This window comes from Perissodus microlepis, chromosome 17 (genome assembly GCF_051167445.1).
Source record: "Perissodus microlepis isolate ML-2025 ecotype Zambia chromosome 17, ASM5116744v1, whole genome shotgun sequence".
NCBI classification, from domain to species: domain Eukaryota; kingdom Metazoa; phylum Chordata; class Actinopteri; order Cichliformes; family Cichlidae; genus Perissodus; species Perissodus microlepis.
The window spans coordinates 37,643,569-37,664,124 of record NC_140477.1 but is presented as its reverse complement, the minus strand read 5'-3'; the positions used below and the strand labels follow the sequence as shown (position 1 = coordinate 37,664,124).

Sequence of the window (20,556 nt, the reverse complement as noted above, 5' to 3'; positions counted from 1 at the left end):
AGGTGTGCGGACCTTATGGGGACGCATACGAGGGATGGTTATCTGGCACCCTTGATGACAATGCGCAAGTGGGTGGCTGTGGCAAGCAAAGATTGGAAGCAGGGCCGGAGCTAGGAGGGGCCTTTCAAAATAGAGTAGCTAGAGAAAAGGCAGGAAGAGGCAGAATAGTCAAACCCAAACCCGGAAACGTACCACACCCCATGGTGCGCCGGAGTCAAGAGGAGAGGGACAGTCTCTCTCTGCCTGGGGAGTTCCCCCTAGTGGTGACCGCTGGGGGCCACATGAAATACAAGCCATATGGAGTGGGAGATGTTAATGCTTTGACTGAATTATTACCTCCTATTACAGATGGAGGTGCGGGGTGGCTGAGAGAGTTTGATAGAGCAACAACAGGTGTTCAATTGGCTCTGGGAGATTTCAGAGCTGTGGTTGCCAGATGTGTCAAAGGCACAGCTCTGGATGACATAGAGAAGATAGCAGGCACAGCATTGATGGTTGATAGCACCCCATTTTGTCGTGTTGTGAATGAAATATCAACTGCATTACGTGAAAAGTATCCCACTCCAAATGCTGCAAAGATTTTGAAGCTGTTGTGGAAGCCTGATCAAACTCCAAGGGAGTACATAGAACAGGCTAAGGCTACGTGGGCCCTTAGCACTGGCCAGCATCCTGGTAGAGAAGGGATGCAACAATTGTGGTTTAGAGAGGCTGTGTTAAAAGGTGTGCCCGAACAGGTCAGAGTGGCCATGTTAGATAACCCCGACATGGAGGGGGCGGAGTCTCACGTGTGGGAGAAACATCTGGTGCATCGCCTGCAGAAAGCTCATGATGAGGTTATGGCTAAAAGTGAGGATACAGATAACATGAAAGAGCAATTGTTGAAATTACAGCTGGGTGAAATAAGGGGTAAGGCAAATGATAAAAAAAAGGAGGACAAAATAGCAAAAGTAATGGTAGCTCAAGGTTACCAGCAAATGGGGGCAGACTTGGGTCCTAATGTATTGCCAGTCGACACACAGGGACCCGCCCAGGGAACAAATTGGGGAGGCCGTGGGGTCGGTAGAAGAAATTGGGGCTCACGTGGTGGTCAACGGGGAGGAGGCGGCGGCATGGGCAGACAAAGGGGTGCGCTGAGAGGAGGTCCATATGTGCCAGGGACTGCATGCTTCAACTGTGGTCAAACTGGACATTGGGCTCGAGAGTGCCCTGACCCGCCTCAACAGCACAGTGTGCCACGTCCGGCCATGAGGGGGCACGGGCATTGGGCGGCCCCAAACATACAGATGGCTCCACCAGGGCAGTATCCAGTGGAATACTGGCAGCAGGAACAATACTGACACACCCCACAGAGAGGCCTGGGCATAGGGGGAGGGGCAGACCCCCTGGTGCCACTGAGGGTTCAAGGACGTAACCTGCCCTTTTTAGTGGACACAGGAGCAACATATTCCACCATTCGTACTGCTCCTGAAGACATTCCACTGTCAGACACCAGAATCAGTGTGATCGGCTTCTCTGGGGTACCTATGACCCTGCCAGTAACCGCCCCTCTAAAGACTGAGCTAGGACGTCAGTCCTTAACACAGTTAATTTATTGGGCAGGGACCTGCTCATTAAGCTGGGAGCTACTATCATGTGTGGAGCTGATGGATTAACAGTGACTTTGAAAGATGGCACACGGCTGTCCTGTTTGCAATCAGGAATGAGGGGACAGTGGCTGCTATCGGAGGATTGTGAACGCACCGCACAGATTTACTGGGCGCGACTGACCACATCAGATGGAATTCTGGCACAGTACCAACTCTGGCGTCCCTGGATAATGTCCATGTCTGTTTATTCACCCCCGCGTGACCCCTACCACGTGACCTTGTTTTACGATCGCGAGCATACTGAATGGTTTGAGGATCTGTTTAATGAGTGTTTAGATGAGAAAGCTTGGGAGCTTAACTCTCAGGACATTTATGTTGGGTCAGCTGGAGTGGCAGCGTTTGTTGCGCTCTCTGGAGATCAAATAAGTTGGTATAGAATGGGAGATGAAGCGGTTCCCCACGTGTCTTTGGCAATACATGAGGGTCAACAAGCAAAAGATTTAGGCCCAATGGTGAAAGCAGCCATAAGGGCCACAGATTGGCAGCAAACGCAACTCACTGATGTCTCATACTCACCCAGTTGTAAAACGTATCGAATTTCTGTGACGGCTACTGATCAGAGTGTTTTAGAACATAAACAACTGAAGCGAACACATGGCAGGGAGAAATCAGATCACGAGGAAGCCGTTAAAGGCCTAACAGAACTCCCTGACAGTCTGTGGTCTAAAGGTCCCACTGATGTGGGTTTAACATTTTGCTCCCCCATCACGTTTGAGTTAAAAGATGACACTCCAATTTGGCGTTCACAATAAAGACACAGTCCAGAGGCAGAAAATGGGATTGCAGAAACAATTTCAGGGCTTCTGCCAGTGGGTGTGCTGGAGTCGTCTTCCTCCGCATGGAATACTCCAATCCTCCCAGTTGAAAAATCAGGCACGGGCAAGTATCGCATGGCACATGACCTTAGGGCAATAAACGCTGTCCTTAAGACACCAACAGTACCTGTACCAAATCCCTACACAGCTTTGACTAATTTATCTCCAGATCAGCGGTGGTTCACATGCATAGATTTGGCAAATGCTTTCTTTTGTCTCCCTCTGCATCCATCTTTGAGAGATATTTTTTTATTTACTTACAGGGGTCGGCAGCTGCGTTACACTCGGTTGCCTCAGGGTTTTTCCCTTTCACCTGGGATTTTTAATCAGGTACTTAAAAATGCTCTTTCTCCCTGTGTATTACCTGAAGGATGCACACTGATCCAGTATGTGGACGATTTGCTGATTGCTGCTAAAACGGCTGACGCTTGCTTTCAAGCAACGATGCTTCGTCAGCTGGCAAAAACAGGCTTCAAAGTAAGTAGAGACAAACTTCAACTTGTCAGAACTGAAGTTACATTTTTAGGTCGTGTGGTGGCGATGCAGAAGGTGGGCATGTTGGCATCCCAGAGGGAAACAATTATGTCGCACCCCTAGCCACGTAATGTTAAAGAAATGTTGTCATTTCTCGGACTTACAGGTTACAGTAGACATTACATTCCTGACTATGTGGGCAAAACCAAACCTCTGCGGGATTTGGTGAAAGAACACTGCATGAGAGACCTCACAGCTAATCTGAACTGGACTACTGAGGCTGAAATGCGGTTCATTGAACTGAAACAGGCCCTGTCTCGTGCAGCAGATTTGGCAATCCCCGATTACAACTCTGATTTCTTTGTTGATGTTTCTGAAACAAATGGAGTGGTTAATGGTGTTTTGTTTCAGAAAAAAGGGGGAAGGAGACGAGTGCTGATGTATATCAGTATTGGCCTGGACAATATGGAAAAAAGACACCCCACGTGCACACAACATGCAGCAGGGGTAGCAAAAATAATTCAGAAAGTGGCTCACGTTGTGAGAGGGCACCCACTGAAAGTGCTAACAACACACAGTGTGGTGGCCTATGTGAACTCACAGGCATTTACAATGACCCCACTGAGACAACAGAGACTGACTAAAATTCTGGAGTCTCCAAACTTGACCTTCACACATGAAGGGATCAACATGGCAGACCAGATGGGAGGGGGGACACCTCATGACTGTGCACAAATAGTAGAGGTTGAGGAGAAAGTAAGGTCAGATCTGAGAGCAGAACCAGTGAATGAGGCAGACGATTATTTCACAGACGGATGTTGTTTTAGGGATCCGAGTGAAGGATTGAAAACAGGGTATGCAGTGGTAAAAGGAGTCGGAAACCAGCTGCATGTGGAGAAATCAGGAACATTGGAAGGGCCTCAATCAGCGCAGAGAGCAGAGCTTATTGCAGTGATAGAAGCTCTGAGATTAGGGAAAGCAAAAAGAGTTAACATATATACAGATTCAGCATATGTGTTTGGAGCAGCACATGTGGAACTGGGGCAATGGAGGAGGGCTGGATTTAGAACAGCCTCAAATAAACCAATCAAACACGAGGAGGAGATGAGACAGCTGGAGGACGCTCTGAAAGAACCTCTGGAGGTGGCCATCATAAAGTATAAAGGGCATGACGAATCTAACACTTGGGTGGCAAAAGGGAACAGAGCAGCTGACGAGGAAGCAAAACGGGCGGCAGGCTATCAGGAAGGAAAACAAATGGTAAGTATGGGTATGGAATGGGGAGACCTGCCAGCCCAACAGCGAGAGGACATCGAAAAGGCGCAAGAAGGAGCCTCGCCTGAGGAAAAGACGGCGTGGCAGGAAAGAGGGGCCGTACAATCAGAAGGATTGTGGAGAGGACCCGACGGGCGGCCAGTACTCACGGCAGGAATGGCCAAGGAGAAAATTAAAGAAGCTCACGGGCTAGGACATGTGGGAGTGGCCCAAATGGAGAGGGACCTGTGTCATTGGTGGCATCCCTACATGAAAAATATGGTAAAGGAACACGTGAAAACATGGCTGATTTGTGGGCAATCCAATCCAAAGCCCACCGTGAAACCAGAAATGGGTAAGTTTCCTTTGCCAGAAAGACCAGGCCAGGAAATTGTGATTGATTACACTGACATGATAATTGCCGTTCGAGGGTTGAGATATTTGTTGGTGTGTGTGGATGCTCTGACCGGCTGGCCAGAGGCGTGGCCAACACGCAGAGAGGACAGTAAAACGGTGTCAAATGTCTGGTGAATTATTATGTCCCCTGGCATGGATTTCCAGAGAAGGTAAGATCAGATAATGGCACTCATTTTAAAAATCGAGATCTCGCTGAGGTGGAATGTATGTTGGGGTTGCAACATAGATATGGTACAGTTTACCATCCACAATCTCAGGAAAAGTGGAGAGAATGAACCAAAATCTTAAAAACAAATTGGCAAAGATCTGTGCACAGACAAACATGAATTGGGTTGACGCTCTTCCTATAGCCCTAATGAGTGTAAGGTGCGCCGTTAATCAGCGCACCGGGTTCACTCCATATGAACTGCTGACAGGAAGACAGTTTCCAGGCCCTGCAGCAGGCGTAAGAGAATTAAGAGAGGAGGTAAATGTGTCTGAACATTTGAAACAGTTCAAAGCACTAAAAGCTCTTGTCTCTAGTTTCACTACGCAGGTAGGAGACCCGACCGGAAAGGAGGTGACCACGCCAGAGGCGAAGTGGGTGTGGCTGAAGGTGTATAAGCGGAAGTGGGACGAGCCGAGGTGGACGGGACCTTTCGAGGTGACCACTCGAACCTCTCATGCGGTCCAGCTGAAGGGGAAAGGTGACACTTGGTATCACTGGAGCCAGTGTGCGGTCCGAAAGGCTTTTGGGAAAAAAGGGGGACATGTCGGTCCCCACAAAAAACACAGATCTTAGCAAAAAAGGGGCAGAATAATCCCCTGATCTGTGCAACGACCAAAGGGTGGTCTACCCCGGAGGTTGAAGAAAGAAGCCGAGAATCACCCGACTGGAAGAGATAGATAGCGGCAACAATAATAGAAATAGAAGTGCCTCAGATAGAAGTTCTAGTCTAGAGCCTAGTAGGCATTACTGAAATGGGGGTGGGAAAATTAAATGAGAAAATAAAGCTTTGGGAAAACTGGGGAGTGATGGGAGTGTTAACTATAATCATCATTGGTGTATTAACGATCATTTTTCTGTTATGTGAATTGCCCAGCTTCAGAACTCATCCAACACCTCTTCCTCTAGCGGATCCTGAGGTGACCAGACCTGAGCGCGATGTAGGTGAGAGATCGGATCCTTGTTTGTCACATTACGGAGGCATAGAGGTGGATTACGTTAGAGGATCCACTACAGCCTTCACTTTTGATCTCTGTTCTGTGATAAAATGTGGGTATGATAGGGCTAGTTGGCGGGGGTACGAAGTCTGGGTATGTCATGACCGGCGACTAACTAGTGCTTGTCTTATAGGCCAGCCCACTGTCTTGGGGAATCGCCCGTGTCCGGTGTGGGATATGGTGAAAGCCTACACAGCCCCAGGGTGGGACTCACCGGGCCGATGGGAAGGGTTTGCGATTCAGCGTGATTTTAGTAACAGTCAAAATCCAATTACAATGTCTATTGGTGGGTGGCGGGTTACACCTCAGCGATACAGGAAAGCCGATAAAGTATTTTATTTACTATTAGGTGTAGATGTTTCGGGGAGAGACCCAATGGGCGTGATAAAGATAAATTTTAAAGATCCACCTGAAAATGTATCCAGCATCAACACCGCACCTGTGAGAGCCCCCACTTCAGACTCTAAGGTAACAAAAGTGGATTATACGAAATGGAAACCCCGACAGCTGATGTCTCGTGCCACAGGGTATGTGGACAGCAACCTGTGGTTGGATTGGCTGATTGCAAACGCGAAAGAGCAAAATGTGTCTGATTGTGTGGCATGCGCTACGGCACGCCCCCACCTATTTACTGAACCAGCACCTCTGCATCCAGAGGATCAGTGGGGTTTTGATTGCATGCTCCGACTCACTCGGAGAGCAGTATCTTCAGGAAAATGTGCTCCATTGTCTGCTTTATTTCCTCCCATAGACAATGATACCGTCCCCGGACCGTTTACACCCAGGAGAGCTAATTACACTTGTTTTAATTTTACGGCAGATGATCCTGGAGAGCAGGAGTATGACGCTGGAAGGATCCCGGCTGACTGGTGTACGGTGACGTATCCAGGAAGAGGGGATGCCTCGCGTGCGGGCGCCACGACCGTTGGGACTTGGGCTCGAGCTGGTTTGTACTATTATTGTGGAGGTGGGAGTCTGCATGTGCGAATACCAAAAGACGCGTTTGGTGTTTGTGCCATGGTCAGACTAGGAGCGCCTCTACTGATAATAGGGGAGAAGGTTAAACCCGTGAGGATGAATGGAATTGCGCGACTTACAATTAGACGCAGACGTCAGGTGTTGTCTAAAGGATCTTCTTGGTCGTTTGATCTAACTGCTAATTCACCCACGTATATAGATTCTATCGGTGTTCCGCGCGGCGTCCCTAATGAGTATAAATTAGTAGATCAGATAGCAGCCGGTTTTGAAAATATCCCAGTGATTTCTGCCTTGTTCCCTGTCACCCCCAACAAAAACGTAGATAGAATTAACTATGTGCATTATAACATTCTCCGGCTGGCAAACTTGACACGTGATGCGATTGAGGGGTTAGCGGAGCAACTAGGTCCCACCTCTTTAATGGCAGTGCAGAACCGGATGGCACTGGACATGGTTCTGGCTGAAAAAGGGGGGGTCTGTGCAATGTTCGGACAAATGTGTCGTACTTTTATTCCCAATAATACTGCTCCAGATGGCTCGATAACCAAGGCACTGGAGGGGCTGCGGACTCTGGCCCATAATATGCATGAACACTCAGGTATTGAGAACCCGCTGGAGGAATGGATGACTTCTGTTTTTGGGCAATGGAAAGGTTTTGTTATGTCAATCATGGTCTCACTGTCTGTTTTTACTGCAGTCTTAACAACATGTGGTTGTTGTTTCATCCCTTGCCTCAGAGCCCTGGTAATCCGTCTCATTGACAGGGCCATAGCCTCGGGGCCGGAGGGCCCGGGGGTCATGATGCCTCTGTTGAAAGATGGGCCTGAGGATGGGGGAGAACTGGACCTTGCGACCCTGGAGTGCATGTTGTAAGTGATCTCTTTGAGAAAAGAGATCAAAGGGGGAATTGTGAAGATTATGAGTAAAACATGTTATTTTATGACCATAGTAAATGTAGTTGAATTATGTTAACAGCTGTAGGATGTATATTATCCTTTAGTTTAGATGGTGTGCTGTGCATGTAGTCTAGTTCTCATCATAATTTTGAGTTAACAGAACATATTCACCTATTAGTTCATGAGATAAATGTGCATCACTCTGTATCCTTGATCTGCTGTGAATGTCTCACACTGGGTTCTTGACATGTTTTATTGCTAAATCATGAAGAGAAAGGAGACTCTGCGTCTAGGGCAGAAGAGATAAACCACATTCCATACCCCCACCTTCCTTAGAGTAGAAAGACAGGGAGCCAAGGTCAGGGGCCAGTCTCGCTAAGAATTAGGAAAACATGTGAAGATGTAGCTTTTATGACTAGGTGGGGGTCGTCAGAAGCTATAAGAGGCTGTGAAATTCGTCACCATTTTGAGACATGTGCCTGACCCTCTGGCAGCATCTCTCCCGTCCAGACGTTTTAATGCTCTTTGTGTTGAATTGTATGGAAATAAATGATTGTTGATTGAGCATATATACACCGAGTATTGTCCTTCCTTCAGCCCAAAGATTAAAAGAATTGGGAGATTTCAACAGGCTGCACCACGCCCCCACTTTGGACAGTCTGACCACATCTCTCTGTTCATCCCGGCTTACAGGCAGAAACTGAAACAATCCAACCCCGTCACCAGACCTGTTAAACTGTTGACCCCAGAGTCTGAGAGCATCCTACAGGACTGCTTTGCCCAAACTGACTGGGGTCTGTTTCAAACTACAGCCACTATGGAGGACTGCTCCATCAACATACAGCACTACGCTGAATACGTGACTGGGTACATCAGCACATGTGCTGACAATATTGTGCCCACCACACAAGTCAGAAAGTTCCCCAACCAGAAGCCCTGGATCAACAGTCAGGTAGGACATATGCTGCATACTCGGTCGCTGCGTACTGGCTTCTACTCTTCTGCTGACCCCAGGCGGATGTGGCAAGGCCTGCAGAACATCACAGAGTATAGGGCCACCACCAGCACCAGCAGCTCTACAGGCAGTCTTCTGTATCTCAATGCATTCTACACCCGCTTCAAGACCTCCCAGACCTCCCAGACCCCCCAGACCTCCCAGATCAACCAGACCTGCCAGAACCCCCAGACCACCGACCCCCCAACCCCGCAAGGCAGCAGGACCAGACAACATCCCGGGACGGGCTCTTAAAGCATGTGCCAATGAGCTGGCGGAGGTTCTGACCTCCATCTTCAACCTCTCCCTCAGCCAGAACACTGTCCCCACATGCTTCAAGACCACAACCATCATCCCTCTCCCCAAGAAAAGCCCAGCCACCTGCCTGAATGACTATAGACCAGTTGCACTCACACCAATCATTGCGAAGTGTTTTGAGAGAGTGGTGCTGGCCAACATCCAGAGCAACATCACAGACACTCTGGACCCCCTGCAGTATGCCTACCAGTCCAATAGGTCCACGTCAGACACCATTGCTGCTGCCCTTCACAGGTTCTACAGCTGCATTGTGTAGAGCACCCTGACCAGCTGCATCACTGCATGGTACAGCAGCACTACTGCTGTGGACCACAAACGCCTGCAGAGAGTGATAACAACCGCTGAGAAGATCATCAGAACTCCGCTGCCCTCTCTGCAAAGCATCTACCATCGCGGAGTCCAGAGGAGAGCTGCCTCCAACCTCAAAGACCCCACACACCCCCAACATGGACTGCTCACACTTCTGCCCTTGAGACGAAGGTTCAGAAGTGTGAAATCCAGAACATCGAGACTCACTAACTCCTTCTTCCCCACTGCCATCAGACTCTTGTCTCATCAGTCTTTGGTTTCTTTGTTAGAGTTCTGTCTTATGGTTTATGTCTCTGTGTAATCCTTAGTTGCTGTCTCCCCTGTCTGCTATATTCCCGTGTCCAGTCAGTGTCTGTGTCTGCCCTGGACCCACGTCTCTGTTCCCTCTGTTGTAGTGCCTGCCTGTGAGTCTGTGTCTGTAAGTTCAGTCTGTGTTATGTTTCCTGTTTTATTTTGAAGGTCCTTGTCTTATGTTAATGTCTCTGGTTTTGCTTCCCCAGTTTCTTTAGGCCTGACTTGCCCCAGCTGTGTTTCCCTCCTGTTGCCCATTCCCTGATTGCTCCCTCTATGTATTTAAGCCCTGTGTTTCAGTTTGTCGGTGTCGCGATCTACCGTTTTCTATGCTGTGTGTTCTGTCTGCTTGCCTGAGTTTATTTGGAGTCTCAGTTTTGTTACCTTTTTTGAGTTCAGCATTAAAGCTGTTTTGAGTTTACATTGTGCCTCCGACTGTCTGCACTTTGGGTCCTTTTCCTGCCTGCACACAGCCTTTTGCACACGCTCTACAGTAAAATAACAAATGACAAAGTTCACTGGTTAGAGTTAAATGTCAATAATATATATTTCACCTCTGTAATATTCTTGATATTTACAATTGAGCGATTTGTATATATTACTGCTATTTCTTAAATTTGTAAACTTTGTAACATATTCCATTATTTAAATAGTTTAGTCTGTTACTGTTACTGTCTTGGAGCAACTGTACCCCACATAACTTTCTTAGGGATTATTAAAGTATTCTAATTCTTATCTATCAACCTCCCCATCACTACTACACCTGTGGTAATCTCACCTCTACCTTAAACCCATTTGTCACTGCTATTACACACCTCACCACAGTCTTGCTGCCCACCTAAATCTCCTGCACCACTCGCCAATACTTCTCGGTGCAGATAGGAGGGCAGGCAGGTGGTGATAAGTCCGAGAGCAGTTAATCGCAAGGGAGATCCGAAAAATGGTGACCAGCGTCCAAGAAGTGAGTGAGCTGCTGTCAGAGCAAGTGGTGGATCCAGAGACTACAAGGGCACTAGTGGAGTATGGTAAGTTAAACATAGAAAACACATAACACAACGAGTGACGATGGCTTGTTACAAACACGAGTTAGCTGACAAACTAACGAAGAAACGATGGTCTTAAATACCACCTGTAGATTAACCAGGATCTTCCACAGGTGACTGTGGCAGGTGCACTGATGAATGCTTCACCTAGGGGTGGAAACAGCAACATCACAGAAAAACACTGGTGACTCGGCCCATGACGCTGTTGGCACCCTGTCATATTCTTTCTCTGGATTACCACAGTATCTAGAGAAAATCAATACCATACACTTCTTCTCCATTCCTCAGGGATCCTTTAATTTTTCAAGATTGTTTAACACAATCTGGTTACATAGTCCACTGTCCTCTTTCCTAGACTTCTCCATAGGCTTTTTCACTCTCCATCCTCTTCATAGTTGCCCTCACTTCCTCCTTACTAATCCTTACACGTTACTGTCCTCCATTTGTCCTCCTCTCACGCTCATCTCCTCCATTAGCTCCTCTAAGTACTTCTTTAATGTTCTCAACACTTTCAGTGTCCAGAACACACACTAAACACCTTCTTGGCAATTTAGCAGCACTACAGATGTACTTTTCTACTCTTCCATAGCATCCACAGTCTGTTTAAACTCTTCCCTGAACTCTGTGCAACATCTCTCCTTTTTTTAAACTTTTACCATTCGGTTCTTGCCTCTACTCACCTCCTCTCCTTAACATCCATAACCATTGTACAGCCATCCATCCAATACTGCCTTGCTGCATTTTCCCTCTCACTAACTTAAGTAGAGTTTATGTTCCAGCAGATGTAGCTCAGTCAATATCCACTCCACTCCACGGACTGCTTGTCTGCCTGAAAAGAGCTCTGTTGCCAGATAAAGGCATTGTGAAAAGTATGTGGTACCACCAGTCTGTGGACCACTCTTGCTTGTGCTGTTGTTGGTCCGGGAGCCAGCTGCAAAGAAGAGTAAAGTTACAACATACAATGAGCTGAAGTGAAACTGAGACACACCTTCTCATTTAATGTTCATCTAGATGTAGCGTGTTCAAGAAAAAAATGCTACATCTAGCTGCAAATTGATTGATTGATCGGTGATTTACTTACCTGGATGATTGGGCATGCATCAAGACCTTCTCATTTAATGGTTTTTCCTTTATTTTCATGACTATTGTCATGGCTGGCTGTGTGGCAGCCAGGAGTAGAATCCAAACACAGGACCCAAACAAAAAGGTTAAGTGAAAGAGGCAGCTTTATTGGCTTTGCAGAAAACCCAAACAGTAAGTATATAAAAACAGGGAACTCAGTTCCCAGTTTCCCAGTTCCAACTAAGAATAGCAAGGGAAATGAGGAGCACAGGAAAACACAAAGCACCATGGAGCAAGCAGAGTAAGACAGAGGATTTAACTACACAGAGAATAATGAGGGGGTGGGAAACAGGAAGGGAACATGGCTGGAACTAATCAGAGACAACGAGACAGGGAGGAAGCAAAACAGAACAGAATGCATGAAAGACACAAGACTGTTAGAATAAAACAGGAAACAGGAAAAATAAATGATGGGATGGCATGTTGCTGCAGGATGCTGTGGTAGCGCTGGGTCAGTGTGCCTTCAGTTTTGAATAAATCCCCAACAGTGTCACCAGCAAATCCCCCCCACACCATCACACCTCCTCCTCCATGCTTCACAGTGGGAACCATGCATGTAGAGACCATCGTTCACCTTTTCGGCACAAAGACACAGCAGGTGGAATCAAAGAGCTCACATTTGGATTTATCAGCCCAAAGCACAGATTCCCACTGGTCTAATGTCCATTCTTGTGTTTCTTTAAATCTCTTCTGCTTGTTGCTTTTCCTTATTTGTGGTTTCTTAGCAGCTATTTGACCATAAAGGCCTGATTCACACAGTCTCCTCTGAACAGTTGATGTACAGATGTGTCTGCTACTGGAGCTCTGTGTGGCATCTATCTGGGCTCTAATCTGAGCTGCTGTTTATGTTCTGAGGCTGGTGACTAGGATGAATGTATTCTCAGCAGCAGAGGGGACTCTTGGTCTTTCTTTCCTGGGCTGGTCCTCATGTGAGACAGTTTCATTGTAGTGCTTGGTGGTTTTTGCGACTGCTCTTAGGGACACATTCAACATTATAAAAGGTTTTTGGACTGACTTACCTTCAGTTCTTAAAGTAATGATGAACTGTTGTTTCACCTTTACTTACTTAAGCTGATTGGTTCTTCCTGTAATATAAACTCTAACAGTTGTCAAAAAGAGCTGTCAGCTGTGTACCAACCTGACTGCTGCACAACTGATGGTCCCAACCCCATTAAGAAGGAAAGAAATTCCAAAAATGAACCCTGACAGGCCCACCTGTGAAGTGAAACCATTTCAGGTGACTACATCATGAAGCGCACTGAGAGAAGGCTGAGGGGTCGCAGCGCTGTTAACAAAGCTACTTACAGGAATCTATAAACAGTGTTGGGATTTTTTTAAACCTGTTTCGGTCTGGTTTTCAAAAGAAACATCCTACTAAAACTGTTCCTTTGAAGGCCTATACTAATCTGTGATTGCTCCTGACGCCCATGATGACATATCACTGCATATGCTTAATGTTCTGATTGTGATCTCTGCCTCTGTGTTACATTGGTTTTCTTATTTATCTAATAGGACCTTCACTGTTAGAGCAAATACATGCTCTCTAGCAATTACCTTGTTCAAAATACCATCAAGACTGAGACCATGATCATAGTTCCTCCTAAAACCAGTCAGGGTCTTACCTCCTTTTATTTAACTGCTAAGTTAAAATCGGTGCTTTATATTGATTCCTTGTTAGTTTCTGTTTCACGTGTAAAATTTAGTTCTTGTTCCTGTTTCCTTTGATTAAGGGACATTTATAAGTTGTGACATATGGTCTTTTTGGCTTAACTGTAGATAATAATTCATGCATTTGTGTCATTGTGCTTAGATTAGTGTAATGCCTTATTTAATGGCTTATATAAATCATCTCTTTCGTGCCTCCAAGCGATACAAAAGGCTGTGGCCCGACTACGAACATGATCTAATGAGTGAGCTCACATTTCTCCTATTTTATATTCGTTATGCTGGTTCCCAGTAGATTTTAGGATTTGTTTTAAAATACATACAGAGCACTAAATGTCCTAAACACTCTGCAGCCTGCAGTCTTTGATCACAGGCTCAGAATTTGATCTTCTTTGTACAAGATTAAAGAGTAGAGGAGGCAGAGCCCTTCAGTCTGTGACACCGAGACTGTGGAACAGTTTCTCACTGTAATTATGCTTAGCTGACTGTGGATTTACAAATAGTTAACAGTTTTTTTAATGTAACCAGGCTTTGTATTGATTGCCTGTTCACTTAATTTTGTGTCTTTTATTACAGCAGTTTATTTTCTTGTTGAATTGACTCTGTTTTATTGTATCTATCTATCTATCTATGTATCTGTGAAAAGTGTTTAATAAAGAAGCATGTTTAATTTTACTCCCCAACAACATGAGCTCCATTTGCACTTGTTAGCAGGCTAATTGTCACGGCTGGGGCGGCAGTCGTGTGGAGGGTGAGAAAGGAGGATCCAATAGCAGACAATGGCGGAGGTGCAAGTGGGTTTTATTTACAGTGCACAAAACCAAGAGAGACACGAAGAAACATGGAATAATGCAGATTACACGGGAGGTTCACAGAGAAACACAGACGACGCCACGAGAAGCACAGGCAGACACCAACTATAAATACACACACCAGGTAATCAGGAACTGGCACACAGGAGGGGACACAGCTGGAACTAATGGGCATAACGAGACAGACCTACAAAGTAAAACAGGAAACACCCAGACTGTTTTACAACACAAAACTCGGGGACCCGTACAGAGCACAGAGGGAGACACAGGTAGGGAAAATAAACACGACAACCAAACCCCAACAACCAATACCAATCAGAATAACTAGAAAAGCTCCTCGGGCCCTCCAGCTGGCGAAGCAGGAGGCTGGACGGGCCCCTCGGACCCTCCAGCGGAGACAGGCGGCTGAACGGGCCCCTCGGACCCTCCAGCGGAGACAGGAAAGTGCTGGCCGGGCTCTCCAGAACCCCCAGCGGAAATAGTCACTGAACCAGGGGGCACAGGGGCCCCTGGCACGCGCAGGACAAAACCAGCAGGTGTCTGGACCCCTGGCAGGAACAGATCAGAACCAGCAGGCGCACGGGCCTCTGGCAGGGACAAAACCGACTGCAGCTGCGCGGAGCACTGACCCTGCTCAGGCAGCGACAGCCGGGTGCAGTCCTCAGCTGGGTTCTTAGCCTCCAGGGGTCCAGAGTCAGCTGAGGGCTGAAACTTAACCTCTGGTGAGGCCCTGGAGCAAGTAACAGTCTCTAAACTAGCCAGCTGTTGAGGAACGATTGCATTTTTAACGTGTTTGTCTCTCTGCAAATAACATGTACTAGAAAAAGAGTCCAAAATGGGAGGCACAGACGCAGCCTCCCGTACAGAGGGAGTCGGTGAAGACGGAGACGGCATAGATGACTGGGCTAGCGGGGATACCGGAGGCTGAGTTGAATGCTGCTGTGCAGCTAAACGAGCTTGTGGCTGTGCAGCTAAACGAGCTTGTGGCTGTGCAGCTAAACGAGGTAAAGACAGCTGAGCAGGAGAATGAACAGGCAACAAACAGTTCTCCTTGTCATCTGCTGCACCAAACAAAGCCCCTGAATAAACTGTCCCACAGTCCAAAACAGAAAAAGGGTCCTTCTCACTCACCACAGCCGGCAGTTCTGAAGTCCTAATATCCGGCTGTGGGGTGACGCGCCGACGGCGCGATCGTCGCTTCCTCCCTGCCGACGGCTCCGACGGGCCGGGCACAACCTCCGGCGGGCCGGGCAAAACCTCCGGCGGGCCGGGCAAAACCTCCGGCAGGAGAAGCTGACGTGACTGTTCCGGGGCGGCCGTAGTCCGCTGCTGCTGGACAAAGTCTGTGGATTCCCGAGCTCGCACCACCCCCCGGGCTTTATGCAGGTTGCAAATTAAGCCTGAAACTCCCTTAAGCTGGCAGAGGTAGGGATTTCCTTCCAGGATTGCCTCGATGGCTTTTAACCCCACCACTTTTGCCCTTGCGTTGGTGGTGTGGGTTACCCAGTCCATCAGGCGTTGGACGCGTGCGAGGTCGCTCTCTCCAGACAAAGCTGCTGGATCCATCTTGTGGTGGCGTCGTACTGTCACGGCTGGGGCGGCAGTCGTGTGGAGGGTGAGAAAGAGGGATCCAATAGCAGACAATGGCGGAGGTGCAAGTGGGTTTTATTTACAGTGCACAAAACCAAGGTGTGGGCAGAACCGAACATAAACCTAAACTGGGAAAACTAATACAAAATGGAGGACATGAAGCGAGGAGCAGAGAGACACGAAGAAACATGGAATAATGCAGATTACACGGGAGGTTCACGGAGAAACACAGACGACGCCACGAGAAGCACAGGCAGACACCAACTATAAATACACACACCAGGTAATCAGGAACTGGCACACAGGAGGGGACACAGCTGGAACTAATGGGCATAACGAGACAGACCTACAAAGTAAAACAGGAAACACCCAGACCCGTACAGAGCACAGAGGGAGACACAGGTAGGGAAATAAACACGACAACCAAACCCCAACAACCAATACCAATCAGAATAACTAGAAAATAATAATCACAAACTCAAGGCGCTGGGTCACCGACCCAGGACCATGACACTAATGTCTAATTATATATGGCATCTAAGTTGTTGTTGAAGTCTGAGTTGCATAGCAGTAAATGTAATGTAAGGCTCTTTGCCTTCTTTCAGCTTTCTGTGTTTCTAATGGATTGTTATCAGGGACCAAGCTGCCAAGAACATGCAGGCACAGGTATAATCTTCACAGAATAGGGTTTTATACCCCAAAAAGACTATTAGAAAAATTCAAAATGACAGAAACAAACTATTTTAAGAACCAAGTGGGCTCATGAAAGAGGTCAACTTAACAAACATTTAACAAACCTTGGCTGTGTCCCAATTCAGCGACCGCAGGCTTCGTAGTGCGCATTTGGATACCGATTACGTCACAGCGATGCGACGAAGGGTGTCCCAATTCGAAGTGTACTCCAAATGCTGTCGAGAAATGCACCGTCGATTTCCAAAATTTGAAGTGTGGTCTTGTGTAGACTTCATGGCCCCACATATCCCAGGATTCATAGTGCGGTGGTGGGTGTGGATATTTTTTTCTGAAAAAAACGGCGGATGCCTGAAGTGGGGCGGCCGAAGAGTAAACTTTTAAAAGTAAGTACTGAATAAGGAGCTTGCAAAGAAAAGCGTCTGGACTTCTTTAAGTTGCTTGAAGACGTTTCACCTCTCATCCGAGAAGCTTCTTCAGTTCTAAGGTCAAATGGTGGGGAGTCCCAGATTTAAACCCAGTGGTAGTTTCCCCCCACAGAGGGACAAAAGGACCCCCTGATGATCCTCTAATCGCCTGAGCCAAGCCACCTTATCATGCGAATTCCTGAGGTCATCTGACCTCAGGAATTCGCATGATAAGGTGGGGCCAGGTTTCACAATGAGCTCACCCAAAACCCTGGCTGATTGGGACCCACACCCAGTTTCACACCTTGGCTCAGGCGATTAGAGGATCATCAGGGGGTCCTTTTGTCCCTCTGTGGGGGGAAACTCCCACTAGGTTTAAATCTGGGACTCTCCACCATTTGACCTTAGAACTGAAGAAGCTTCTCGGATGAGAGGTGAAACGTCTTCAAGTAACTTAAAGAAGTACAGACGCTTTTCTTTGCAAGCTCCTTAGACTACGATGACCTGGATGACTGAGAACCTTCACAGACATAAGTACTGAATATTATGTCACTTATTTATGTGCAGATGTTTAATAATGAATGTGTTTGAACGAGCTGACGGTTCACTTGTTAAGCTGAAAGAAAGATGCTTTAATCACAGCAGTCACACATGTGTCCACTGGACCATCTGGGAACTCTTCTTGTTTACACTCGTAATAACACAAACACTAAACCCTCCTTCTCTGGTGCTGTTGTGTAGCAGTGTGTACACCTGAGACTGTCACCTGTCTGTCTGTCCTGCACTCTCTCTCTGTTTCTTTCTCTCTGATTGTGGAATAAAAGGATGAACATGTGTTTATAAGTTACACTTGTGTTTGAATCCTGCAGCTTATCACACATTTGATTTCCATGTGTGACGACTGCAAGTGTCCAGAGTGAGGACAGACTGAGGGACCCACTGCTGCACATCATCTGTGAGGCTTTGCACCCCTGATGATCCACCAGGACAAACTCAGCAGTGTGTGAGGGAGAGGAGGAGGAAGAGCCAGCAGCAGCTGACAGATGGAGAGAATAGACAGACTGTTCCCTGTTTGTGAAGGACTGCTAGGAAAGTTTAACATCACTGTCTGTCCTGAATCAGTCTTATTAGGTAATGTTCAAATAATGTGATCATCCAGTGTTTTCAGTGTGGGAGAAAGTACTCAGGGCCTTCAAGTTACACACTATGAAAGGCAGCAACAAGTTTAATGTTCAGAAACCTAAAGTCTGTATCAGCAGCAGAATGGAGCTAAAAATAAATGTTTGTTTCAGTTCTACGAAGCTTTGAGTATTTTGGATCAGTAGCTGCTGTGTTTGTTGCATCATATTGCTGTAATTGTTTATGTGCTTTATATATTCTGAGCTAAGTTGATCTATAGTGTTACATCATATTCCATAAGGATGTTATGTGTTTGTAGACTTTCTGCCCAGTTTGACCCATTTAGCAGAAGTCAGCCTGTTTAAGGCTCTGATATCTATTCTGTGTGACTTAAAGCAGTTATGACATGGTCTGATTTTCTCCCCCAATAAAGGAATATTTCATATATCAGTCGACTCTTCATTCTATCAGACACAGTTATCACAGCTCGTACATTTGCTTTTTACACATATATGTAAGCATTGAGCCAAATTTTAGTAATGCCAACAAATTAAAAGAACAATATTTGTCTCTTATATATATAATCCATCTGCATATACACTGTCAAAGACACTTGTTTTTGAGCGAAGATTTAAGATGATAGGAAATATAAATAAATGCAACTTGAATCTTTACTGAAGCTCAGTATTTGACACAGAGTTCAAGCTCTGTATAATATATCATAATAATCTGACAAAAAATGTAATATTGGCCATATTATATTAACATTGCCAAAGTGAGATGACTTCAGTCTCCTGAACAACATTAGCTAATTGTTATTTACTAACTAATCTTGTAATCTTGAAATGACTGTTCAGTACAAAAAAGAAGCCCAACAATCATGTTTTACAGTCCCGTGGTCTCAGCCTCAGATACTCAACTAATCAAAGTGATGTCATAAAAAAAATAAATAAATAAACAAACAAAAAAACATTTTTTCTCCTGTATGAAACGTTTCTCGTGGTTAGTATCATGGTTGCTAGGCAACCTGAGCAGCGCGACAAAGGCTAGACCTTTCCATTTCACGAGCCTCTGACTTCCGCACTTCATAGTACCTGACGTACGCGAGCTGTGTCCCAAAACGTTGGCTGCATCCTCCGGAGGCCGCATTTGAAGGCCGATTACGTCACAGCCAGGCGACAAAGGCTGTCCAAATTCGTCGACTCCTTCAAATGCGACCGACAAATGCGTCCTTCATTTCCTTGAAATTGAAGGATGGGTCGGGTGTGTCCTTCGTGGCCCACCATATCCCAGAATCCATAGCGCGGCCCAGCTAATTCCAGTTTCCAACAATGGCGGCCGCTACTAAGTTGTAATATTGCTCATATTAATCTTTCTGTCACAAAATAAACTTTTAACATATTTTCAGGCGAGAAAGTAGCCGTGTAATCTTTAAATATCTGCTTGGTTTATCAAGACATTGCATATTTGCATAAGTGCTACAACGTTTTCGGAGACGTCTGTTACCCACCAGCTCACTAGCTAGCCGGGGGTTTCAAAGGTCACTCGACCCGGCGAGAGCAGCGGACTCCCGGCTTAATCTTTTTCAGACCCCCGCTGTCTTTTGCCACTCAGGTTAAACATGATATATAAGCAGTGTTGGGTAAGTTACTTTAAATTAGTAACGTACTTACATTACTAGTTACTTCTATCAAAAGTAACTCAGTTACTTCAAGTTACTCGTTACTTTCAAAGTAACTAGTTACTAGGGAAAGTAACTTTGGCTTTACTCAGAATTCTCTGGTTAATGTGTTGCTTCCCTAACTGGATACCCAGCAAGACTGTAAGTCTTCTAGCTTGCTTACATGTTAGCACTATCCTGCCACAGTGCACTGTGCCACCTACCAATAGAAAGGAAAAAATAATGTGCATATTTCCACAAGAGAATTCCCACGCCTGGACCGTCATCGACTGCCGCCATGATTCTAGCCTACGTCACAGCGTCACGTGTGCTTTTTACATCCAACAGGAAAACTGCAGTCGTGGTGCTTGTGATTGTAGTCAGAACTCGGAAATTCTGCCTTCTGAGTAGGAAGATGCAGGTAACACCTGTTGTGGAAGTTTTCTATTAAATAAAGCCTGCAGACGAGCGGTGAGCGGTAGCTAACATTCTTTAATCAAACACACAAAGAACAGACAACCAAGCTTGATGAAGTCCCTGCATGACCGCGGGACAGACGGTCAGCAGAGTCTCCCTGAGCCTAGCATGGCTCTCAGTTAAATACCTTCTCCAGGAACAAAAGGCAGTACACAGCTGTTTCACACCTTAAGGTTCACACTCCCTTGCTACCTCCCAGAGTCCTCAAAGAGACAAAAGACTCTTCCTGTGGAGCTGTCTGCTTCCCCCAACTTCCTTACTACACCCCCACCATTTGTCTTACTGTATGAGTGTGAGACATGTTAAAATCCAGTGGCACCAAGGTATCATACAATAAAATAATGTGATAAGTAATAAGTAAAAGAAATTCCTATAC

At 46.4% G+C, this 20,556-nt stretch overlaps 1 protein-coding gene across 1 annotated transcript; it reads left to right on the top strand.

The window, feature by feature from the left end:
* Nucleotides 1–200: 200 nt before the first annotated feature.
* Nucleotides 201–1,337, top strand: LOC146370061 (uncharacterized). The gene has a single exon (XM_084909357.1). It carries the CDS (start codon nt 201–203, stop codon nt 1,335–1,337), a length of 1,137 nt encoding a protein of 378 aa, XP_084765483.1.
* The last annotated feature ends 19,219 nt before the right edge of the window (nt 1,338–20,556 follow it).

What these genes read in the sequence shown, in the direction of transcription:
- LOC146370061 (XM_084909357.1), top strand. Translation starts at nt 201, where the DNA reads ATGGTGCGCCGGAGTCAAGAGGAGAGGGACAGTCTCTCTCTGCCTGGG.